This window comes from Podarcis cretensis (genome assembly GCF_951804945.1).
Source record: "Podarcis cretensis genome assembly, chromosome: 4".
NCBI classification, from domain to species: domain Eukaryota; kingdom Metazoa; phylum Chordata; class Lepidosauria; order Squamata; family Lacertidae; genus Podarcis; species Podarcis cretensis.
This window is the reverse complement of record NC_137173.1, coordinates 78,907,994-78,934,124: the sequence shown is the minus strand read 5'-3', so window position 1 is coordinate 78,934,124 and position 26,131 is coordinate 78,907,994. Positions and strand designations below refer to the sequence as shown.

The 26,131-nt window shown below is 44.7% G+C and overlaps 1 protein-coding gene across 2 annotated transcripts in view; it reads left to right on the top strand.

Moving 5' to 3' along the window:
• The first annotated feature begins 4,580 nt into the window (after positions 1–4,580).
• UXS1 (UDP-glucuronate decarboxylase 1) overlaps positions 4,581–26,131 on the top strand; it is a 40,277-nt gene continuing 18,726 nt past the window's right edge. The window contains exons 1-6 of one of the 2 annotated variants that reach the window (XM_079972888.1): positions 4,581–4,868; positions 15,409–15,436; positions 17,650–17,698; positions 19,026–19,069; positions 20,149–20,209; positions 25,578–25,758. In XM_079972888.1, the coding sequence (XP_079829014.1) occupies positions 4,769–4,868; positions 15,409–15,436; positions 17,650–17,698; positions 19,026–19,069; positions 20,149–20,209; positions 25,578–25,758 (463 nt within the window). In that variant the 5' untranslated portion in view covers positions 4,581–4,768. The remainder of the gene's footprint in view (positions 4,869–15,408; positions 15,437–17,649; positions 17,699–19,025; positions 19,070–20,148; positions 20,210–25,577; positions 25,759–26,131) is intronic. The other variant, XM_079972887.1, reaches the window with a different exon arrangement.

Sequence of the window (26,131 nt, the reverse complement as noted above, 5' to 3'; positions counted from 1 at the left end):
AGGACAGAGTTGGAAACAAGAGAAGAGACAGTTGGCAATTTCTAACTAAAGTCCTTCAGATTGCTGTTATCATGCTTACATGAGACAAATGCCCCTATACGCACACACCAGTCACGTCAGGGAATATGCCCTTGCGTCGCGACTTCCCGCCTCCCCCCAGTGGAAATAAGGACACATGACACAGATATTTAAGGTTAATGGGCTAAATATGGCCACAACTTTATTGGTTACAGGTGATGAGCAGTATTGGCTTAGGCATTGGTCCTAACCAACTATCCAGCTTCAGCCTGTTCGCTTGAAGTCCAGGAAGGGTTAACCACCAGTAGGGGGAGTCCTGCTGATGGACATCAACTAGGAACTCCCCAGGGTCACTGCTCGGGAGCATGCCTTAGGCCCTCACCTCCATAGGCTTGACTGGGAAGAATATAGCTCAAACATACTGAGGGTTTCCCACTGCAACCTCCACTCTTTTTTGCCATAGGGCAGGCTGCTGTCTGTCTGGTGCAGCTGGTTCAGAAACTAGCACCGCTACGAATATATACAGGAGCGCAGCGTAATTATGCATTGTGACGTGAGAGTGCTCATTGCTTGAGAGAGCAAGCGATGAGACAAGAACTTTTCAACAGTTGGTTTTTATTAAGAAAATATAACGACATGGCAATTTAATAGTTAACTGCAAAGGCGACCCCCGCCCCCAGAGACCCCAACAGCAGAGAAAGGGATTAAAAGTTATGCTGCAACAAAGTTGCATGGTGTGAATTGCTTTGCGCATAAGAGAGAGTTTTACTGTTTCTTCTTTATGCAGAATTATTAGCAATGGTAAAAATTAAACATGAAGTTAAGTATAAGAGACTTTACTCAGCAGTGCCAAGGCTTTGCTAGGCAGAATCCATTGGAAGTGGGAGTGGAGGGGAACACTTAAAACTGGGATCAGTCGAGCTGAGTTTATCCCAACAATACCTCTTCTGGAATCACAAAGGAGTTCATAAGAACATATTCAGCTACAAGTTCTAAAACTTCGGCATAAGTTGTTACCGAATGTATGAAGAGCCTTTCATGAGTGAGATAGGGTGTGCCCCCCCCCCCCAGATACCAAACTGCCTGCTGGCCATATACACAAACACCATCGGTTTCATTCTGAAGGCAGTGTTGCAACAGGTGTAAAACTTACAGCGATCGTTCAGTGAAAGGTTGCATTATAGGGACCTGTCCTAAGTACCTGTCATTCCAGGGGAGCGGGTGGCGCTGTGGTCTAAACCACCGAGCCTCCTGGGCATCCTGATTGGAAGGTCGGCAGTTCGAATCCCTGCGAAGGGGTGAGCTCCCATTGCTCTGTCCCAGCTCCTGTCAACCTAGCAGTTCGAAAGCATACCAGTGCAAGTAGATCAATAGGTACCACTGTGACTATAAGGTCAACGGCATTTCCGTGCGCTCTGGCTTCCATCACGGTGTCCCGTTGTGCCAGTGGCAGTTTAGTCATGCTGGCCACATGACCCAGAAAGCTGTCTGTGGACAAACACCAGCTCTCTCAGCCTGAAGCAAGATGAGCGCCGCAACCCCATAGTCGCCTTTGACTGGACTTAACAGTCCAGAGGTCCTTTGCCTTTTACCTGTGCTCCTAGAAGGGCAACTGCTAATAAATCAGAAGCAAATTAAGTAACTGGTGTTGAAGTCAGGAAGGAAGGATTGCACAAAAGCTTTACCAGGAACGGCAGAATGTGTGTAATTTCAAACAAGGTAGTGTTTTTCAAACTGGTGTGGGAAACCACGGATTCTTGCAAGCTGAAAACCTGTAATAGTAAACAAATCTCCCGAAAGGACAACTTCCCGTCACTGCTGGTCTTCTTCCGCAAAACAAAGCTGCAGGGTGAGTGTTTGAGGGCGTATTATCAGCCCACCACTGGTTTGGCTGGTGTCCCATGTGAACTATTGCCTACAACCATACCCAGAACCCGGTGCAATGCTCAGGGGTTTGTGGCAGATATGAGATTCCCCTGCAGGGAAGAATGATGTAGAAAGGACTTCATGGAATCAAGAGTTTTGTAAAGCAATGTCTTAAGACAGCAAATGCCTGAAGTGGTCAAGACGACCTTGAGTTGATGATACCATCATCTCTTTGTGATTTGGCATCTAGGAATTGTTACTGAAATAACTATGTTGTTTTAAAGGTAAAGGTACCCCTGACCATTAGGTCCAGTTGCGGCCGACTCTGGGGTTGCGGCGCTCATCTCGCTTTATGGGCCAAGGGAGACGGTGTACAGCTTCCAGGTCATGTGGCCAGCATGACTAGGCTGCTTCTGGCGAACCAGAGCAGCACATGGAAACAACATTTACCTTCCCGCCGGAGCGGTACCTATTTATCTACTTGCACTTTGACATGCTTTCAAACTGCTAAGTTGGCAGGAGCAGGGACTTAGCAACGGGAGCTCACCCCGTCGCAGGGATCTGAACCGCCGACCTTCTGATTGGCAAGTCCTAGGCTCTGTGGTTTAACCCACAGCGCCACCTGTGTCCCTCCCATCCCATGGGATGGGACAACATCCCTCCATTGTCCTCTTACCTCCCATCATATTAACTCAAGCAATTCCTGCCAATTTAACATACTGGATGTAGAGAGGTGCCAGTCTGGTACAGTGGTTAGAGCAAGGTGGTCCATCCCAAGGCCATTTGTGGTGGCCCTCAACAACATTCCTCATGCTTCCTTTCTCAAGCTGAGTAAGCAAGGCCCTGGGCTTTGGGAAGGAGACACGAAGACTGTCGGGGTCTTTGGGTCCTAGAGTCCTCTCTCTTCCTTCACAAAGCTTAGTCAACACCACCCTAGCATTGGGAAGGAGGTGGGAGGTCTGTAGGACCCTAGTGACCAGATAGAGGGTCACTGATCCTTATCTGTACAACTATACCATACCCTCCAACATCTTTCCGATGAGAATAGGGACATCCCAACATTTCTCCAATGAAAATAGGGATGTCTTACCATACTCTCCAAATTTCTCTGATAATAGGGACATCCTTAGGAAAAGCGGGGCATTCCAGGATCAAATCAGAAACTGGGACAGCTTCTGAAAATCTGGGACCACCCCTGGAAAATAGGGACATGTGTAGGGTCTGCTATACAACCTTTAGAAGACATCTGAAAGCAGCCCTGTATAGGGAAGTTTTTTTGGGTTTTTTAATGTTTAATCATAGAATTGTCGAGTTGGAAGGGACCCTGCGGGTCATCTAGTCTAACGTCCCTACAATGCAGGAATCTCAGCCAAAGAATCCATGACAGATGGCCATCCAACCTGTTTAAATACCTCCACCAATTTTTCTAAGGGACCCTGCTCTGCTGTCAAAACAGCTCTTCCTTTTATTATGTTTTTTATGTATGTTGGAAGCTGCCCAGAATGGCAGGGGCAACACAGTCTGATGGGCAGGGTATTAAAACAAAACAAAACAAAAATGGAATAGGACGTCCCTATTTTCATCAGAGAAATGCTGGAGGGTGTGGAGTTATATGACACCCCCCCAAGCTATCTGAAGGCAATCCTGTATAGGGAAGGTGTTGTTCTTTTAATGTTTTATTATGTTTTTATATATGTTGGAAGCTGCACAAAGTGGCTGGGGGAACCCAGTAAAATGATGATGGAATAGAATGCCCCTATTTTCATTGGAGAAAAGTTGGAGGGTATGTTGTTTCAAGGGCTTCATTTGGGACATCAAAAGGTTTTTTCCATGCGTTTAGTAATTATTACACAGGCAGCAAGTTCCTTAGGGGCAGCAGATGCTAATGCTGATGTTTGCCTGGAGCGCAAAGCCTCCAACGTTTCTCTGATGAAAATAGGGACGTCCTCTTCCAATAACAGTAATAATAATTTTTATCATTTATACCCCGCCCATCAGACTTGGTTGCCCCAGCCCCTCTGGGAGGCTTCCAACATATATAAAATTTGCGTAATAAAACCAACCGCCTCTATCCACTCCATATATATATATATATATATATATATATATACATATATTATTAATTTTTAACATATAATTTTTAGCAATCATTTAACGAATTTCATTTCTTATACAATTTTTGACTTCCATCAATCACATCTGAAAATTTCCCAATCTTTTTCACTTAATTTACATTTCTTAATTTCACTATTACTTTTAATTTTCTTAACTAAGAACTCTCTTCCTAATCTCCCTTGCAATATTTAATATATCCCTCCTTACAAAACTTCTTGTAATCCTACAACTGTTGATTACAATTGCTTTTCAGATAGTTCACATATTTATTCCAGTCCTCTGAGAATCTCTGGTCCCGCAGGTTTCGAATCCTTTCTGTCATCTTATCTAATTCTGCATAGCCCAGCCTCTATCCACTCCTAATTTGAAATTCCCCACCAAAGCCAGCGAACCCTCGAGGCAGGAAAAAAAAGATATCACAATTTCTCCCCTCTTCCCACGCATGCGCAGTGAGCCAGCGTGACCTCACGCCCTCCCACCTCCGCGTCATCTCCTTCCCCTTCCGTCGCCTGGAAATAGCGGGCCGAGCCCGGCGAGGAAGGAAAGGAAGAGCCGCTTTGCCCGTGTGCGCATGCGCGTCGCCGTCGCGGCCGGGAATTGGCTCTCCTCCGTCGTCAGCGGCTGCTGCTGCTGCTGCTGCCGCTGCTGGTGGCGCGGCGCTCCGGGGACGCCGGCGTCGTGTTTTTGGCAGATGCTTGGCGGCGCCTGAGCTCCGTCCGCTGCGCCCCGGGCCTCCTCGTGCCGCCGCCGCCCGCCCGCCCCGCCGGGGATGCTGAGCAAAGGGGCGCTGCAGCGCGTGCTCTCCGCCGTCAACAGGAGGAGGAGGATGAAGCTGCTCATGGGGCTCGCCCTGGTCGCCTACGTCGCCTGTAAGTGCCCAGGCTGGGTGGCTGGGTGGGTGGGGGCTCCCATTCATTCGCCTCTTCCCAAAATGGAGGGGGGGGGGTCACCGCGCGCTTTCCCTCCACCTCTTCGGTTTTTCATTTTTTTGCAAATTGCAGCAGCTGAGGGGTTGCACCAAACGCTGGAAGGGAGGGAAGGAGGGAGGGAGGAGAGCGACGTGGTGGGGAGACAGATGTGACATAGCAATTCCTCCTTCTTTTGCAAAAGGTTCGGGGGGGGGCAGTCAAGAGTTTCTGGTGGAAGTTTGCAAAGTCCCCGTCGCTTCTTTACGTATTTGTTTTTCAGCGGGCGGGAGGGAAACCTCTTGATGGCGCTTGCTGCCCCTTTGGGTGGCTGGGAGGGGTGTTTGGGGGGGGGGGAGGGGGTGTCGTCCAAACTTTGTTGTCGTTTAGTCGTGTCCGACTCTTCGTGACCCCCTGGACCAGAGCACGCCAGGCACTCCTGTCTTCCACTGCCTCCCGCAGTTTGGTCAAACTCATGCTGGTAGCTTCAAGAACACTGTCCAACCATCTCGTCCTCTGTCATCCCCTTCTCCTTCTGCCCTCCATCTTTCCCAACATCAGGGTCTTTTCCAGGGAGTCTTCTCTTCTCATGAGGTGGCCAAAGTATTGGAGCCTCAGCTTCAGGATCTGTCCTTCCAGTGAGCACTCAGGGCTGATTTCCTTCAGAATGGAGAGGTTTGATCTTCTTGCAGTCCATGGGACTCTCAAGAGTCTCCTCCAGCACCATAATTCAAAAGCATCCAAACTTTAGCAAAGTCTAAAAACAAAATGCTCCAAACCTCTGACTCTGAATGTGCCTCCAGGTTAGGCCCCAAGTCCGTATTTGAACACTGACCAGAGTGTGCTTTGAGATTTTGTGGTGTGTGTGTGTGTGTGTATTTGGCAGTGGAGGAGAGAAGCTTCTCTGTATTTCTCAGGTGATGGCAGTGTAATAGTTGTGTCTACTCAGGAGTAAGCCCTGCTAAATTAAAAAAAAGGTAAGTGGAGTCGGCATCGTAGGCTGAGTCAAACAAAAAGATAGTTGTGTCCTGTGTTTACGATTTGCATTTACCACAGCTGTGTCTCTTTTTGGCTGGGAAACCTAATAAAAACATTCTGCTGCTGGTTCTCTGAACTAAACTAATGGCTTGTTCACAGGACCCGTTTCCAGTGTCCAGGCTTATATTCTCTCTCTTTCTCTCTTCACCTGCCCCCTCCCCCTGCCAGGGTTGCATTGTGGCAAATGCCCATCTCACCACCACAAGCAGGGTTTGCCTTTTCACATCCATTAGAAGGTATCGGTCAGTTTGAGGATATTTTTTGAAACATGCTGGAAACTGAATGGCGCATATAAGGAGGCTCCTTCTAGACTAAGGCCAGCTTGTGGGCTTTTTCCACAGGGTGTGTGTGTGCACAAATGTCATGACAGTAGATCCTGATGTTTTGTACCATTGCAAATATCGGGTTTGACTGGTAGTGAAGTATCTGGCATTGTATGTGCAAAAGAAGAATCAGATGACCTGTTGGCAGTAAGCACAGTACAGCCTGTAAGCACAGTGCCAATCTGTAGAAAAAGTTGGCCATGTTTGTCTTGGTGTCACATAGGCTGAGGAGAACCTTGTATGCCATCCCGACGCCATGGAGGCAGGGCACTGTAAAAGTGTAATAAAGAAAAATGGCAATTTTTCGCATCCCACAAATAGTTCACAGCCTGAACTGATTAAGTAACAACTTGTACTTTAATTGACCTTGCTGTGGCTAACGTCTTCAACTCTGCTACTGCCTGAAGAGGTTTTCCACAGAGGTTTTGCGCACAACAAACGCACAGAGGTTTTGCGCAGAGGAAACGTACTGGACAGGCAGATATTCCACACATGTTTTGTAACATGAAGGCTGAAGCAGCAATGAAGTTGAACATATATCCTGGGAGAACCCTCTTGTCCAGCCTTCCCCAACCAAGCCACCTTCAGATGTCATTGGACTAGAGCTCCCATCATCCCTCACCATTCACCACAGTGGCTGGGGCTGATGAGAATTATAGTCAAAAATATTGGAGGAACAACAGATTGGAGAAGATGGATATAACCAGGGCTTTTTTCCCCAGCAGGAAATCAGTTCTGGTAGCTCTCAGGTGGGTGCCATTGTCTTTATAAGAGAACAAGGGAGGCATCCATGGTGGGCACCTCTTTCTAGAAAGACGTCACAGGATATAACCCACAGGGCTAGATCAGGCAGGTGCCTTCCCCATGGTCTGCTGCTGAAGTGATCAGAGATCAAACCTGAGACTTTCTGCATGCAGATCATCTGCTCTCCCACTCAGCTGTAGTTTAACGTGGGCCTTTAGAGTCTGCACACTTCAGCACTGACATGGCTCTGTTGTTTTTGCTGTGGAAGGAAGGCAAGAGTCCATTTCTGCTTTAGATAACAGTGGTCAGGTCCCTGAATGTGGTGGCAGTGGAAGGAAGTAGTACAATAAAATACAATATAGTATTTAAAAGCAACAAAAATACAATTAAAAATCAATATAAATATTTAATTTGATGTGCTGTTCTTTTTTTCTTCTTCAACCATTAATCCACAGACACCATGCGGACCACCTGAATGACGCTTGTGGAATAATGATGGTCCAAACCATGGGCCACAGTTTGGAAACCTATGGTTTAGGGCTTTTTGTATATTCAGGTTTACACATTTCAGGGTTGCAATACAGGCACGTCTGATGCACTATCTTGTAGCACTGATAAGGAGTGAGGAGAAAATCCCCAGGGTTTTCCTGGCGGCTCATAGCAGTTTTCCACTCCGCTTAAAAGGAGAAACAAACAACAGTCCAGATAGAGCAGTAGGCAAACTAAGGGCACGCTCTTCCTTGCGTAATACAATGTCTCCAGGGTTTCCTTATTTAGGGGCATTGTAGTCATTTAATGTAAGGACAAGCCCTAGGGCTTCAGCTTATTGCTTTAACCGGTGAAGTAATGCTTACATTCTAAAGTATGTTGTAGACATCGCCTCTTGTCTTGGGTGGTCCAGAAAGGCCTAGAAATATTTGAGTAAGTAAGTGGGTAATGAAAGAAAGTATTTGAGTGTGTTTGTTGAAAGTGTGCCTCGGGTTCATTTCAGCTAGTTCACTGGAATAGCCTATGTGTGTAGTGGAATATGGGCTTGTAATCTTCAGCAAGGTGTGTTAGTTGTTACAGTTGCTGCACATTTGAAAACTCCTAGTATTATTATTAATAATAGTAATTAAGAATAGAAATGTTTCACAAACTAGTACACATAAACAAGAGGGTGGAGATGTGGAGGAGGGACTTGTATTTCTTGTCTCTAGTTATGGTACAAACAATATCCACTTAGTGCCTATGATGCTGACTAGTTTTGTGACACCGCTCCCATCCAGCCCGCCACACAAGTGTTCAATTATAACGGGGGGTTGTTTTTTTTGACGGACATTCTATAATTTGTGTAAATTGCTTAGAGATTACAGGTGGTTAAACAGTATGTAAATTCCCATGAGTAAATAATATTCTCCATAGCAGTCACAATAGTATGCTAGCTAGGCAAAAAGCGTTGCGCTGTCAAAGGCACAAAATATTTCACTTTTGAGTGCTCAGAAATTGTTACTCGGCAATAAAAGCATTTATTTTACAGAACTAACGCAACACTTTTCTGTTGGTATCACAGAATCCGAAAGGCCATTGAGGTGAACTTTTAAGTTCCTCTGGAATGGTAGCAGTCTCAGTAGCTTAACTCCAGGTAGTAAATTATGTGTTACTAAGCGGGTGGCGCTGTGGTCTAAACCACAGAGCCTAGGGCTTGCCGATCGGAAGGTCGACGGTTCGAATCCCCGCAACGGGGTGAGCTCCCATTGTTCGGTCCCAGCTCCTGCCAACCTAGCAGTTCGAAAGCATGTCAAAGTGCAAGTAGATAAATAGGTGCCACTCCGGCGGGAAGGTAAACGGTGTTTCCGTGAGCTGCTCTGGTTCACCAGAAGCGGCTTAGTCATGACCCGGAAAACTGTCTGCGGACAAACGGCTCCCTCAGCCAGTAAAGCGAGATGAGCACCGCAACCCCAGAGTCGTTCGCGACTGGAGTTAACTATCAGGGGTCCTTTACCTTTACCTTTTTAAGGGAGGAATGATCATCGCTGACTGATGTTCTATATATTGTGTTGTTTTTCTGTGTACGTTTGCTTTGTGAGAGATTGGCCTCAGAGCAACTAATAAATAAGTATTTTCTGAAAGGGTGATACGTTTTGTTGTTGCTGATTTTCTTCAGTTCTCTGTAGAAGTCAGATAATGCTTAAGTGCAGTAGCTTTTAATAGCTGAGAAGATCGATCCAATTCTGCAGGTCGATGCGCTGGCAATAGCTGTCTTGATGCTTCCTTGAAAAGTGATTAAGTGGTTTTGTGGCAATGGCCTATCTCCACTCCCTTCTTTCAGCATTGCCATTACAGGAATAGTTCTGTGAACGATTCATATTTGGAATATGGTAAAATATTAGCACTGACATACTGAAACAAAAAACCAGGTTCAGTTCATCCAAAACCAAGGCATTATTTAGATTCTTAGGAACATGTACTTGTGGCTGAATGTTTTTCAGAGCACCAAGGTAGCTTCTTCTACCAGAGCAAGGCTGAAATCCAGGTTCAGAGGTGTCTAGTTAATGCACTACAGTGGGTAAAATATTTCCTGCCAAGTCAAAGAGACAGAGGGTGGGATTCAACTAAATGCGTCCCATCAGCTCAAGGATTTCTGCTTGTGCAGTGGGACTTTTACCTTTCTCCCCTGACTGCATGTCCCCACACCTACCCCAAATGTGCTCCAGGGGGTTGGAGTGAACCCCTAGAACAGATTTTGGGGGGACTGGGTTGGGGAAGAGAGAGATAGTGTTCTGAGGTGGAAGCAGAAATCATTGCACTGACAGAACGATCACCCAGCGCTAAGGTGGATGAAACCCATTGCCATCAACTTTAAAGCGAATGCTTGCTTCCTGAACCTTGGAGCATAAAACCAAACTTAATCTTGGCCTTCACGGAAAGTATATCATTTTTTGACACGTCTGCTCTCAAAGATAGGTGCACCATGACTTAGTCTGCTGTGGGTAAAGGGCCTAAAATTGTAATGTGTTTAATTAACTCTTATGGTTCTGTAATTAAATCGCGACAGGAACAATTGGCTCATTGTCCATTGTAGTTAATGGTAAAATGCAGCTAATGGATTCACAAGCAGGGCTTTAAGGGCGGGTTGGTGGCTTTGAAGTTTCTTGAAGTTAATAAAAGAATTGCCTTTCTGTTTATGCAACCCGATAGGGTCTTGTGACTAAATATCAGCTCGATCAGAGTAACTGTTGCCACAGCATTTGTTTGAGCTTTTGTTTCCAGTGTTTTCCGTCAAACAATGCACACCCGTTTTGCCAGAATGGAGTCGCTTAGAACTATGCAGCAAGGCAGTTTTTAAGGTAGAAAAAATAAATAAATGACTACACTGCTCCCCTCCCACCTCCAATACGTGGTATAGCATGTGAAGCAAAAATTTACTTACTTTGGATGCTTTCCTGCTTTCCCAGTTATTGCCCATTAAAGGTAAAGGTAAAGGGACCCCTGACCATTAGGTCCAGTCATAGCCGACTCTGGGGTTGCGGCACTCATCTCGCTTTACTGGCTGAGGGAGCCGGCGTACAGCTTCCGGGTCATGTGGCCAGCAGGACTAAGCCGCTTCTGGCGAACCAGAGCAGCACACGGAAACGCCGTTTACCTTCCCGCTGGAGCGGTACCTATTTATCTACTTGCACTGGCATGCTTTTGAACTGCTAGGTTGGCAGGAGCAGGGACCGAGCAACGGGAGCTCACCACGTCGAGGGGATTTGAACTGCCAACTTGCTGATTGGCAAGCCCTAGGCTCTGTGGTTTAACCCACAGCGCCACCCGCGTCCCATTACTTACGTACTTGCCCCATTACTTACTCCCTATTGATCACCCGTTTCCTTTTTTCAGACTGCTAAATTGCAATGTTGCTCATTAGCTGGCTTCTCTCACCTACATCCAGAGAGTTTCTGGGAGCTGCCGTTGGTTGCATCCAGAAGGTGTGGCATCCATTGTAAGGTCCTACTGTTTTGGTGCTGTTGGTGGGACACGTTTAAACATTTTCAGCGTTGCCTATGCCCAATTCTCACGAGAGCTTGTGCGTGATCTGCTCGCAGGCATGCTGTCGGCTCTCTTTCAGCGGATCTATTGCTCCTGTTCACAGTGCATCATCCCCTCCTAATTCACACGATGAACGATGAGCATCCTAAAAAGTGAGTGTGGTCAAGAGGGAATCCTTACCTGGGGTTTTAGTTCATTTTGGTTACGTTCACTATATCTGTGCCTCCTTTGAAACAAAGTGCTCGTTCATCTTGGCTTGGAGGCTTCTCGCATTAGCAGATAAAAAACCACCTGTCCTTGGTATCTCTTTGCAAGTGTCTTCAGCGTGTAGCATTTCTCCCCATCTTTAGCTTCCATGTCCCCATCCTTGAGTCCACCGCATCCCCTTTGGACAACCATAGACATTTTTGCCACCAGTTCTTGAGAATGATTCATCCCTAAGTAGACCGCTCACCAGCTTCTGTTGCCTCCGCGCCCCAAAGGATCAGTTTAAAAGCTGTTCTACCATCTTCTTCATTTTAAGCACCCATCAGCCATAGAAAATACCATACTTTCCCATGTATCAGACTCTGTTTTTTCCTTTAAAAAGCATGCTGAAAAGTGGGGGTCGTCTTATACATGGGTAGTGCATAGAGTGGACGTTTGATTGGTTGCTGATGTGTCTGTCAGCAGCTATTGTGCATGTGATTGGTTGCTGCGTCAATGGGGGGTGTTGATTGGCTGACTCTCAGGCAGTTGGGCTGGCAATTGGCAGCTTCTGCCGGCGATGGGACAGGCGGGAGGTGGATTTTGCGACCTGTGTGCATGAGCGATTTTCGGCAACCCCCCTAAAAAAAAGCTCAACTGAGTAATCCCCCCCAAAAGTTCAACAACCCTGTGCCATCTTCCCCCATTTTCTTAAATCTGAGTTCCTAAAAATAGGGGGCATCTTATACATGGGGGCGTCTTATAGCTGGAAAAGTACAGTACTTTGATTCTGCGAAGGATGCACATTATTAGGAAGGCATGCTTAAAATCTGGGGCAGGTTTGTTGATTTGTTCCCATGGCTCTTGGCAACCCGGCTGGCTAGCAACCAGTCCATTAAGTGTGTCTTGTGTAGTGAATGGGCCTTGGAAGTGTGTGGATATGCCCTTAAGGCAAATTAAGGTCACTGAATAAATGCTTTGTGGTGTGTAGGTGTTTGCGTTCTGTGCACTCTTCGGGGCAACTTGCAACAATTTAAAATTACAAGGCCACAGAACATACTAAAATGCACACACACACACTGTTCAAATAAGCTTAATCAGGAACCAAAGAATTTGAATGTTTACTGTGTCTGGATTCAGGATACCGTATATTAAAGAGAAGGTTGGAATTGTTGCTTTCTTTCGCACATAGTGGTCAGCTTGTTAAATTTATAAAGCCATCATCGAAAGAATAAAATCACACTTTACTGAAGATGGTTATTTCCATTTTCTCCCGTATTTTCTTAATAGTTTTAAAGTAATTAAGTGTTTCTGGGTGCTCTTACTGTGATCAGTAGCTTAAAACAACAAAGGATTTTAAAAATGCAAAAACACTAATTGCAATGCATTTGATACTATTGTCCCTGTAGACAAATAAGAAACAGCTAGCATTCTGTTTTCAGTCGCATTCACAGCCAGGAAGTGTTTGGAAGCTTGCCTGCATTTCTTGTATATCTTTAACCTACTCATCCATAGTAGAACTTAATGATAAATCCTCACGCGGTGTAATATGCCACGTGCAGTTATTCATCTGAGGTTGCATTTACCTGGTTTAAGACCTGCTAAGGAACAGATGATTCTGTCCTGATATGTAAAACCATAGAATTCAAAGAAGGCGGACCCCCACCCCCAATGACTGTATATCTGAGTTTCTAACACAGCCAGGCAGAGACATTCCTTTCTACCCAGAACTACAATAGTACGGAAAAACCAACTCCCCATTCCCCAGAGGGTTGGTAGAGGAGCAGGGGTGTGGTGTATCTATGGGACGTGGATGGCGTTGTGGTCTAAACCACTGAGCCTCTTGGGTTTGTCGATCAGAAGGTTGGCGGTTTAAATCCCTGCGACAGAGTGAGCTCCCGTTGCTCTGTCCCAGCTTCTGCCAACCTAGCAGTTTGAAAGCATGCGATTGCAAGTAGATAAATAGGTAGCACTGTGATGGGAAGGTAAACGGTGTTTCTGTGCGCTCTGGTTTCCTTCACGGTGTTCCTTTGCACCAGAAGCAGTTTAGCCATGCTGGCCACATGACCCAGAAAGCTGTCTGTGGACAAACGCCAGCTTCCTCAGCCTGAAAGCAAGATGAGCGCCGCAACCCCATAGTCGCCTTTGACTGGACTTAAGCGTCCTGAGGTCCTTTAGCTTTTTTTGCTCTGTGTCTTCACGTCTGTGCTCTGCACTCATGCACAAGAGAGAATGTGGGGTAGCTGCTCCCACTTCTGTTTTGGCCATGCTCTGTCACCACCAAGAGGTGGGTTCTTGGGAAGCGTTGGCCAACAGCGAATGTGGCCGTCAGCCGGAGAAAGCAGTTGTCCACTCTTAACGATACGTAGAATATTTCCACGTGAAACCACTAAATGAGAAAGCACCCAGGGAGCAAGACAAATGTTTCACAAACACCCATTCCTCACAAAGAGAATAGGTCCCCCTGCCCTCAGTGGCTGTTGATGGTCAAAATTTCAATATAGTACTGGCTAAAATAGGCACAGGACGCGGGTGGCGCTGTGGGTTAAACCACAGAGCCTAGGACTTGCCGATCAGAAGGTCGGCGGTTTGAATCCCCACGACGGGGTGAGCTCCCGTTGCTTGGTCCCTGCTCCTGCCCACCTAGCAGTTCCAAAGCACGTCAAAGTGCAAGTAGATAAATAGGTACCGCTCCGGCGGGAAGGTAAACAGCATTTCTGTGCGCTGCTCTGGTTCACCCGGAAGCTGTACGCCAGCTCCCTTGGCCAGTTAAGCGAGATGAGCGCCGCAACCCCAGAGTCGGTCACAACTGGACCTAATGGTCAGGAGTCCCTTTACCTTTATCTTAAAATAGGCACAGCCCAGATGTGAAAATGAGACCCACGCACAGCTCTCAGGTTTTGTAATCTGAAGAGGCAATCTGCACAAGGGAGGTGCAGCGGAGAAAAAACACAGAGAAGAGAACCGCGTTTGACAATGCCAGAATAAATTAGGGAACTGTAAGCAGGCATTTGTATCTATCTGACATGCTTCCTTGACTACAATGGTGTGAGTTCCTGAGGGGGGTGAAGGTGACTTTGGTCTTCTGGCCAGCAGCAGAAGCTGAAGTTGCTTCACACATTGCAATTCTTGGAGCAGCTGGGGTTCTTTGTGGACAAGGAACCCGATGTCTGGGGCCAGGCTGGCATTTCTTTTACCTCATGAGTTCTTCCTCCCAGGGGTCCTTGTTCTTCTGGACCAGGAGCAGGGGACACCGGGCGGTAAGGATTGAATGCGCCCCCACCCCCTACTCTCTTCACCGGCTCTGCTTTGCCCCTCAAGCATTTCTGCCAGGTTGGAATGCGTCCTTAAACTGGCACAATGCCTCTTTCTTGGGTGATGAGAGAGATTTGTGTCAGTGCGTATGGAAGCTAGCTTACTGTGCAGAGGTGAACAGTTACATCCATTGCTCTGCCTACTCTTGTCTCTGTGCCCCCCCACCCCGGCATGTGACCCGTAGATTTGTAGAGTGGAAGAGACCACAAGGCTCATCTAGTCCAAACCACTGCAATGCAGGAATCTTCTGCCCAATGTGGGGCTCGAACCCACAGTGCTGAGGTCAAGGGTCTTCATGGCTCCCCTTTCAAACATGATGTGTGCTCAGTGGGGCATATGACGCGGGAAAGTGGAAAATTAAGGACCATTTAGTTTGCTTGAAGATTTATATGCATATGGTACTTCTGCAAACAAAATAACTTGTAACCTGGTGGTCTCTAGTCATATCTGATGGCTTTTTTCTGGTGTCCCCGCCACAGAACAGTCTAGTATGATTGTTGTATGTGATGATAATATACGTGTTGTACGTTATTTCCTACTTGGAAACCTTCTGTGAAGTAATTTGTATGTGAAGGAGAAGTATATTAAGCACATCCACATATTAAGCACTACCTGAAGCTTGTTGCAGCTTGAGATGCTGAATGTTTTCCTGACTGTGACAATTAACATTCAGTACTTTGGGAGGGCTAATTATTTTGCGATATTTCAGCATCCCAATAGTCGTATAATCATTTGATATATACAGTATGACTTGTTTTATGGAATACCTGCTCTTACCCTGATGAAGCTCACCTCGTTAATACCTGGAATAAATGTCTTCTGAATTGATTTAAAATATTTTCAAGCAACACTAATTCATTCTTCTTCTTCTTCTTTTCCCACAGCTGTATGGGGAAATGTACTCAACATGAGGTAACAATGAGTGCTTCTTTTTTCCCTTTTGTATGTCTGTGAGGATGTGAAGTAGAATTATTCTTTCTGTCAGAACAACAACAAAAAGTATCTTTTTCTCCAACCTTCCTTTCCTTCTTCCATGGAATAGAAGATAACAGGAAACATTCAGTTTCTCTGATTAAAAATGTTGTCGTCAGCCACAAATTTTTGGCGTGAGAAGAAAAAAAGTGGCAGTTGAAAATGGGTAGGCCCATCCACAAGTGTGGGACAAGGCCCTATAACTGTTCTATCCCCCTTTACTGTCTCTTCCCCTTTCTCCTTCCTGGGGTGCAAACTCGGGAACAACAGTGGTAGATTTGTCATTAGTGAAGGCATTGCATGCGTCCTACAGGAGCATTTTTTATGCTGGAGATAATATACGAGTGGCGTGCTGCTGTTTTTGAAAGGAGCATGCCTCTTTGAGCAATATCTCTGTTGGGATTAGCCATGCAAATGTCCTTCAGAAGTTTATCGGAGTGGGGAAGAGATTGTCGTCTTTGCAAAAACTATGGGCCTTGTCCAATGTTAACCATTCCATTCACTCTACAGACTTCTGCTTGTCTAATGAAACTTCTTTCTCCTCTTCCTTTGCACCCTCAAAAATGTGCTCCGGGGGATTGTCTGGAGCAGAATTTGTGGGCGTGCAGGAAGAGGAGGGGGAACACATCCTGTCTGTTTGCACAGTGTTAGATACAACTCTATATCCTTGACTTCCTATGCCCCAATTCTTTTGTGTGTGCTTTGCAGTCAGTGTTCCAAAAGCTTTATCAATTATTACGAGATTGCATTCGGCAGAACTGTGTTTCCGAAAATAACTGTATGCTCCTTCCAAAGAAAGAAAGAAAAAGGCCACTCCTGCTTCCCGTTGTAAGTGGAGAGTCAGATTGGATTACTCCATTGGTAAAAATAAACATTTACTGGTGCTAATCCTGTGGCTGAAAGTGAGCTGGGTTCTTTGCTGTAGAAAACCCATATAACTGTGTGGGTTTCATAGGCTCTGATTGTGTTATCAGCACTTGATACCCATAAGATTAAACAAGTTCGGCTGAGGATGCGGTTTCACCCAGTGAACCTTTTCTACAAACGACTCTTAAGGTAACAAAACAGTTTTAACTCTGGAGTAGCTAACCTCTGGCCCTTCAGAAGTTGCTGGACTCTTGACTCCCAATACCCCTGCCAGCACGGTCAGCAACTGGGGATGATGGGCGGTTGCATACAACCACTGAGGGCCAGAGGTTAATCACTCCTGGTTTAACTCTCTTATTCCAGAACAAGGGCATATATAGCCACAGGTTTCTGGTGTATGAAAGGGCACAGGATTGACTTGTAACTTTCAGGGGCTTCCCACACTTTTTATAGAGCATCATATCTGCGATAGCATTTATGCAAAGGTGTGCCTGACCCAAGCTTCAGATCACGCACGGCATTCTATGTGCAGGAGCTGGGTCTGCACGAACTGAAGAGTTTTTCTTTGTGTGCATTCTACACGCTATGCAGCTGTGTCAATGTGTTTCCCCCAAACTTGGGTCTCCCAACTGTTGTTGGACTACAACTCCCATCATCCCTGGCTAGCAGGACTGGTGGTCAGGGATGATGGGAGTTGTAGTCCAACAACAACTTTGAGATGTTTGAGAAAAACTGACCTATGTTGTGAAACAATTCTTACAGTTTAAAAACATAGGAATACTTGTGGAGGGTTTCCCCCCTTTGGTGATTCTACCAATGTAGGGTTTCCCAACTAAGTTTTGTACTCTTTAGGTGTGGCAGAAGGAATTGGAAGTTGTTGTTGGATTCTACCTCGCATCATCCCTGACAATTGGCTATGCTAGCTAAGGCTGATGGGAGTTGGAGTCCAACAACATCTGGAGGGCCAGATTAGGTTCCCCAATTTCCACAGTAAGTCTGTAACTTACTCTCATTTAACTTGTGTGCATTCAGTTTTACATGCTTGGCATTGTTTTTTTTAAACAAAATTTAAAAGGGGGGCAAGCCTCTTGTGGGGGGGGGAGACTTTGGCAATCCCACCTACCATTGCACCTAATGACTATGCCCATTTTGGGGGCTTTAGGTGCGATTCCTGTAAAGTCACCCCCATGGAAATTGAGGGCTTACTCTATCTAGCTGAACTATTGCTGGATTTGGTGGATCTTTGGCCATTTTAAAAGTTTTCCTTATGGTTTTCTTCCTAACAGGTCTATCCAGGATAATAGTGATCAGAAAGTAGAAAATAAGATTGAAGAGGTCAGTACGCTGGATATCCAGTATTATAATTCTTGCTTTCCCCACAGTCAGCATTTTGCAGACTTCCACTGTTTTCCTTTCGGTGTCAGACTTCTTTCCTTTCAATTCTGTCCCCTCGGTGGAGCTGCCACTTTTATTTTTCTTCTCTTCAAATGTTGCCAAAATTCACAATCATTCAGCTCCACGCCAGTGTGTTGCTTTGTAGATGTCTTTCATACTTTGAGATCCTACTTGTTAGTTGTAAATAATAATATATATAAAACAATTTCCGTTTGCCCCCACCATGTCCTCAGCCTTTGTGGGTGGGTAGTAATACATTCATCAGTGTTCGTAAAATATATAAACACAGTAATAATGCAACCAAAATAATGCAACCTCCTTCTCTTTGCACACCAAATGTCTGCTCCCAGTGTATGTCAGGAAATGGGTCATGGGAGTAAAATGCTGGTTTCTTGTTGGCATTCTTTATCTTAGTTTCAGTGGTGCTAATATGCAGCTAACTGCAGCACCCACCCCTCAGTTCTTTATGGCTGTGTCATCTTGTAAAGCTAATTTAAACCATGGCTTAATGTAACAATGGAAGAATGGTTGTCAAAATTAATGGACTTAGCTGAGATAGCAAAATCGACATGTTTAATCAGGGGAAAGCCAGTGTTAACATTTACTAAAGATTGGCTTTTAATTATTGTACCCCACCTTACTTGTGCTGGTCTATAAAGATTTGATTATGACTAAAGATTGGAAGCCTCTCATAGACTTTTGTGTGAAAAAAGGAAATAATGACACTTGGATTTGGAGATTGAAGATAAAGTTGGTTCATAGAAAGTGGTTTTGTTGGGTGTTATATTGGGGTGGATGAAGTGAATATTGTTTATATATAGCAGATGAAGAATCGGAAGTTTTTTAGTTTCCGAACTTTATCTTTTCTCTTTTCTTATTATCTCCCTCTTCCTTTTTTCCCTTTTTCACTATGTCTATCTTATTTTGACTAATGTTGAATAAGAAAGACATTTGATAGTAAGTTTTGTATTTTTCTCTATGAACACTTTCATTTTAAATAACAAACTATGGCTTAATGCAAAAGTGCTGGTTCCCAAGGAGGAGATAGCATTTACCTTGCCATTCCCTTGTGCCTTAGCTCAGTGTGGCAACTAAGACAGAGTTTGGCATGGGGTATTGTCTGAACCCAGGATCACAGTCAAAGCTCTCTCTCCTCTTTTAACTACAATCTGTAGTTTAAAAACAAATCTTGATTTGTTGTTATTGCGGGAAAATATATTGATGCAAGGAAACCACACTGGGTGTTAACTGTTGCTTTTGCCTTTAGGTTGTCGCGCCTTTAAGAGAGAAGATCCGTGAACTGGAGAAAAGGTACCTTCTAAAAGCCACAGCGACTGAAATGGCTTCAGATAGATGTTACATAGGGCATTGGGGACACAGTGAAACCTTGCTTGACCCCACAGCACAGCAGCAGTGGAGCAGACCATAGCTCGCTTAATGCAACTCTTTGGAAATGGTTTTGCAGGTAGTGACAGATCAAGGAGAATTAACTAGGGCACACTCCCCTGTGTGTCTCTCAGTGCTGGAGCAACCAAAGCTGTGTCGGTGCTGAAACCAGGTTGAAAAGAATGAATGCAAATTTTCTTGATCTAAGTGTGACTACGGTTCTATGGCTACAACCTTCTCGAGTACCTTTCCCGAATTAAGGATATGTTAATGACTGGGAGGTAGCTGTTTAAATCCTCAACAGTCTAGGGAGTTTTAAATTATTATTTTTTAAAGTCATCGTGACCTAATTAGATATTTAGAACTGTCACCACCTTCTCTCCCCGCCTCCCTTTCATTGCATGTTTATATTTAAAAGTAGCCTAAAATAGAATGTACTATTGCAGACCGGTGGTACATCTGGCATCCAACACTGTGTACCAATGAAGCATTTTCTGTTCCTGTTTTCATCCAGAAAGATAAGTGAGAGAAGCTGCAGATCAGTTCACAGTGTAAACAAAGAACTTGTGTTTTATGCCACAGCATTCGATATTAGTGACTTCTAAGGAGGCTATAATGTTTGATCACCAAAGTCTAATGTTGGATACAACTCAGTACAGTAGCACCTTGGGTTACGTTACCCTCGGGTAATGTAAACTTCAGGTTGCAAAAGCGGCAGACCCGGAAGTGTTTCGCCACACACACATGTGCAGAAGCGGTCTACTGCTTCTCCTCGGGTTGCAAAAACCTCGGGATCCAGCCAGACCTCTGGAACGGATCCCGTTCGCAACTGGAGGTACCACTGTACAAATTCATATGTATTGGCTTCCAGGAGTTAATGGTCTGTGATTCTGTTATGTAATGTTTACTAGGCATCATAGGATAAACACAAGTGCCAGTGATAAGTCTTCCAGCTTCAATAAGGTTTGAAATTTCTCATTCTTCCATTTTGAAATGTTTCATAGTTTTACTCAGAAGTACCCGCCAGTGAAGTTCCTATCCGAAAAGGATCGTAAAAGAATTTTGGTAAGTTGGCAACTTGCTCAGAACTAATCAGTGACCTAAATTTCTGCATAGGTTTATTGAGAAGAAACGACAAGCTGGCCGTTCTCTTTATGGCATGGCACACATTGAAAAGAAAATTCAGTGTACTTGTGTTAGCTTTTTAGCTCTTCCTAATGTAATTTTAATTTTTGGACATAGTCCTAAGGATGGCATCGTTAAGAAGCAATAATCAGTATTTGAGTACCCAATTCTGGACTGAGCACCCAGACACTGTGGTATTGTTGACTCTAAGTGGGCAAGGATTGTGTGCTAAGAGAAGCCAAAGGAAACCTCAAAAGGGAGAGAAAAATAAAAGATCACAAATGATTCCTGTGAAGGATGAAGTTTGTTAGAAAGAACATAGTTCTCTGTATTAAAAAGAAAAATGCGGGCAACAGACTTTAACTCAGAATTTGAGGGAGTGATGCTCCAACTGGCATAATTTTTCAAAAGATGTTCTTCTTGCTGGTCCTTGCTTTGACTTATTTCAGCAGTCTTGCTTTTCCAGTGTGGTTTTTTCGTTTGATAACAATATTTATATGCTGCCCCATAGTGGAAGTTTTGGGTGACTAACAGTAAATGTAAAACAAAACCATAAAATAAAAAATCATAATGAAGACAGCAGCAGAAGCTAAAAGCAATGTGCTCTCAGAAGCACCAGAAAATAGAAACTCTGAACATCTCCAGTAATTTCAGATTTTTGGAATGTTGATATTAAAAGATTAAAACACCTGAAGAAGTATCAAGGTCTTCAACTGGTGCTCAAAGGAGTGCTAAGTAGGCACCAGGCGAGGCTCCTTGGGGATGACATTTTTTAATGGGGTGCCACCACAGAAAAGGCCCTCTCCCCTCCACAGTAACCGTTTGAAAATGCACAAATGTTGGCAAAATATACTCTCAAGGTATATTGAATTACCGTATTTTTTGCTCTATAAGACTCACTTTTCCCCTCCTAAGAAGTAAGGGGAAATGTGTGTGCGTCTTATGGAGCGAATGCAGGCTGCACAGCTATCAAAGAAGTCAGAACAGCAAGAGGGATTGCTGCTTTCACTGCGCAGCGATCCCTCTTGCTGTTATGGCTTCTGAGATTCAGAATTTTTTTTTTCTTGTTTTCCTCCTCTAAAAACTAGGTGCGTCTTGTGGTCTGGTGCGTCTTATAGAGCGAAAAATACGGTAGTTGCCAGAGTTTGTGGTGGCAGCTTGGATGGTTTCTAAAAGGCTTAGACAAATCTGTGAGTGCTGTTAGCTGTGACATCGGAGGCAGAGTAGCTGTGGTTGCTAAGTGCCTGAGGCAACCTACTTCAGCTGTCCAGCCGTCTAGTTCAGGATGAAATTGCAAGGCAGAATTGCTTGCGTGAAAGGGACTTCATGCCAGAAGCAATTTGAATCCTATGCGTAATACAGCTGTACCTTGGAAGTCTAATGCTTTGCCAGTCCCGAACTCCACAAACCTGGAGGTGACTGTTCTGGTTTGCGAACTATTTTTGGAAGCTGAACATCCGACAGGACTTACGATTGGCTGCAGGAGCTTACTGCAGCCAATCAGAAGCCGTGTTTTGGTTTCCGAACGTTTTGGAAGTCAGATGGACAACTGTACATGCATGTCTGCATGTATATAGTCTTTATGCACACTACCTGCACATTCTTAGAAATAGCCACATGCGCATATATCACATGGCAAACTGTGCTACCACATGATGAAATTATTTTCTACATATAATAATATAATGATGATGATGTAGTTTTCCTTAAAGGTGAAATTGAGCAGCTGATATCGGCAGAATTGCTCAGTGTCAAACTTCTAGAAAGCCTTTGGAAAAGTGAGCCAAAGGAACAGCTGACACCAGTAGAAGAAGGTTGGCTGTCCTGAATCTCTAAATCAGGGTTTCCCAAACTTGGGTCTCCAGCTGTTTTTGGACTACAACTCCCATCATCCCTAGCTAGCAGGACCAGTGGTCAAGGACGATGGGAATTGTAGTCCAAAAACAGCTGGAGACCCAAGTTTTGGAAACCCTACACTAAATAATGTGTAGGAGCTGCAGACCTAAAATATTCCTGGTAATTAAATGACATGGAAACTAATTGACTCTTAGCTAATAGCAATGTGTTGGTCATGAACTTTCTGTTAAAGCTGTGAATCAGAAATTCTGTTGATGTTACTGTGAGCACAGCATTGGACTCTGATTAAAGATTTGGTGGTCCTTTGTCCTTTTGATAAGCGCCCTGTTGTTTGATAGAACTGGAGCTTTGTAGTTTTGGTGGAGTAAACCTAATACGTAGCAACCCAGGATTTTTGTGAGGCTTTAAGAATGCTTTGACATCCTGATTCTAAACCCATTTACTTACAAGAAGACCCATTGATGTCACCTCTCCCGAATGTGCTTGTGTTCAGCCCTTAAATGCAGTCTGGGGAGAAGTGCAGGACTGTAAAAACTGTGTGAAATTGCTCAAGCTAAGAGGGTCTGATCTTAAGCAGTGAGTGTTTGATGTGAGACAGCTGGGGAGCCCATATGTACTGTATGCAAAACTGAAGAAGAGAACGGTAACCCCCAGAAGGTTATTTTTATCAGGATGAAGATGCATATCACTCAGTTGCCTAGATTTCCTGAATGACTGTGCTAACCTTTAGCAGGTTGTGTCAGTCAGAATGAGTAGCTTGTGCAGTATGTGTTCATCAGGAATGGTTTTTCAGGAGGTGCAGGGAAGCAGAAAGTGGGATTCGGACGAAATCAGGAGCCCTTCTACTCATACAAGCAAGCACTTGGGTTGCAATCCAATTGCTGTGGTGTTGTACAAGGAGGACACTTTATTTTCATGAAGATCACGTCTATGGATGGGAAGAAGCACATTGTCAAGTAATTCAGTCAGTATAGGAAGTTCTGTGGCTACTATTGGTAGCCTCTGGTCTGGTATTGAGTGCAAATCTCTTGGGTTCTGATCAACAGCTGTTGGATCCATGACTGGCCACTGTGAAGAAGCATTGCCTTCCTCCAGGCTGATCCAACAAACTTTCACTCTGACCCAGCAAAGCTGCTCTTCATTTACTGGGAAGGGTGTAGTGCTGGCTTCCTCAACCTCGGCCCTCCAGATGTTTTTGGCCTGCAACTCCCATGATCCCTAGCTAGCAGGACCAGTGGGCAGGGATGCTGGGAATTGTAGTCTCAAAACATCTGGAGGGCTGAGGTTGAGGAAGCCTGGTGCAGTGGTTGCCTCACAACACTTCTAGAATGGTTGGGCTTACTGATTTGGCTTTGAGTGCTAATTCATGAATGATCCTAGTGATGAGGTCAATGGGAGGCAGTTTCTTCCTTGAACACCACCCCAGCAATGCATGTGTAAAGGAACATTTGTTTAGTCGTGTCTGACTCTTCGTGACCCCATGGACCAGAGCACGCCAGGCACTCCTGTCTTCCACTGCCTCCTGCAGTTTGGTAAAACTCATGTTGGAACATAGGTGGGACCAACGCCATAATAGGTTGCCCGGAAACTTTAGGGTATTGCTTCCTTTATGGCTGCCATAATTTGCAAAGTGATACATGGACTGAAGTATAACCCAGTCAGTATTGTGAATGTAAAATCCAACCTTCTGAGATGTTGATGAGCTTAAAAGTGGGTGAAAGATTTCTCAGTCTTTATTAGATGGCTGGAGATGTATAGAGTCTCTTGCACATAACTCTCTTACTGATGACATTGTTGTCAGACATTTGAATCAAATAAGGGGAAAGTTAGATTTTAAATTGTTTGGCCTGTGAGGCAAGTAAAAAAAAAAGATTCTTGGTGTGTGTTTAAAAAATATATGAATTCAGCAAATTTAATCCCCCCATTATGAAGTAAGGATCACCTTTGCAAATATATTAATTAACAAATAAATAGCCAAGTTAGTGCGTCGTTGGGAATCATCAGACTTTTTCGGTAGCTGTAAGAGTCTTCCACTGTTAATTGTTCAAAGCATTAGTAATCACTTGTAATCTCACAGCTGCTATTTGGATTGCCTTAGCGGAGTACCGAAATTGGCTGTTATGTAATTGAGCCTTACAAAGTTGCCACATCAGACTGAAGCTCATTTGTTTTCTTCAGCGGTTCAATAGTGCTCGGTTATTTTCTACGCCCTTTGGAATGTTGTGTGAAATGAGCGAACTTTTAAGTGGCACCAGCAATGGACCGAGTGACCTATAGTTCAGGCTCGCTGTCTGTGCACTAAGTTGATGAGAGACACTTGCAGGAAAGATTGCAGCACAGGGAAAATAAGCGCTTGCTTAAAAAATGCATTCCTTTCTTCTGGATGCATTTATCTTTCTCGAGGTCCTAACCCGCATTGTGAAAAGGAGGGTGTAGCAACATTAAACATATTCTGCTCTAATTTGGCATTTTCCATAGATTTACCCAAATCGTGCTTCAGTCTGGTGATAACTGTGTCTGTGAAAACCTCCCTACCACTATGGAAAACACTCCCATGCATGGAAAGCTAGGCTGTTAGAAAGATGTCCAGATCAACACTTTTCTCCCTTGATATCTCCCCAGATATATTAAAGTTTTCCAGATACAGAGAGGAGGTGTGGTTGTTTTTAAAACAAAACAAAACAAAACAAAACAAAACATGGGAGTAAGTCAAATTGGCAACCCCATCATTGCAGCCACCTGCAGTCAGACTTCCATTGCTATTTCTGGACATCTGCACCTGCCCTCTGAGTTAATCCACACCAGCCATCCTTGCAGATGTTGATGAACTACAACTCCCATCATCCCTATCCAATGACTTTGCTGACTGCGACTGATGAGAATTGTAGTTCATCTGGAGGGGAACCACGTCGACTATAATTGGCCCAGACAGATCTGATTTAAGTACAGTGGGATGCAAACCACACTGCACTGCAGGAATGTTTGCTGTTTCTCATCCATTATTGGAGGGAAGGGATTGTGAAAAGAAGCATGGATTTTGCATGACGGTCCTTGGTGAAAATCCTGTGTGGATCTTCCCTAGTTTTCCTTATTTCCATTTATTCTGGTGAATTTAGGGTGGTGTAGGATAAACCTCTATTCCTTGAGTTCGGAACATGCTATTTTACCTTAACAGGAGGCATTATCCTTAACTTTTGACCTCCCAGGAACAACTTTGAGTCTCACAAATTCTGTGGTTGCATGAAGCGAGGAGTGAGATGTATCTATTACTACTCTGAAGCTGAATTTAAAACAAAAACAGAGTTATTTTTCCCTCCCCTGCCCCTATCAAGATGTACAAAAACAGACTCTGAAAGCTGCTGTTGATTTCATTTCATGTTTGTGGACTTTTTGTCTGGTGTTTTCCTTTTAAAAGAGAAGAAACATTTATATGCAAACTGTCCTAATGCAGATAACTGGAGGAGCAGGGTTTGTGGGTTCTCATCTTACTGACAAACTAATGATGGATGGCCATGAAGTTACAGTTGTGGACAACTTCTTTACGGGCAGGAAAAGAAACGTGGAACACTGGATTGGCCACGAGAACTTTGAACTGATTAATCATGATGTCGTAGAGCCCCTCTACATTGAAGGTGAGTGCCCCCAAGAGGACACAAGCTGGGCTGCTTCGCGCATCAGCATTAGGGACCTGTTTCTGTCGTCTCGTAAATGGCCACCTCTGTGTGGCTGGCAAATTCTGCCATTTTCCTTAAGTCCACATGCAATTGCTTCTGGGAGCATGGAAAGTTACCACTGCCCTCACGGGAATTGGGCAGCTGAAGGTACCATATCCACAAAGATAGCTGAAAGGGGAAGACCATGGGCGATATCACAGTGTTGTACCCTACAAAGTTTGCCTGTGAGCACAAGGGCCTGTGAGCACAAGGGCTTCTGCTTTTGCCACAGAATTCCCCTCCCCTCTTCTTTCCCCATGCACCTCCCGCAGCCCCCCGCCTCACCCTCAAT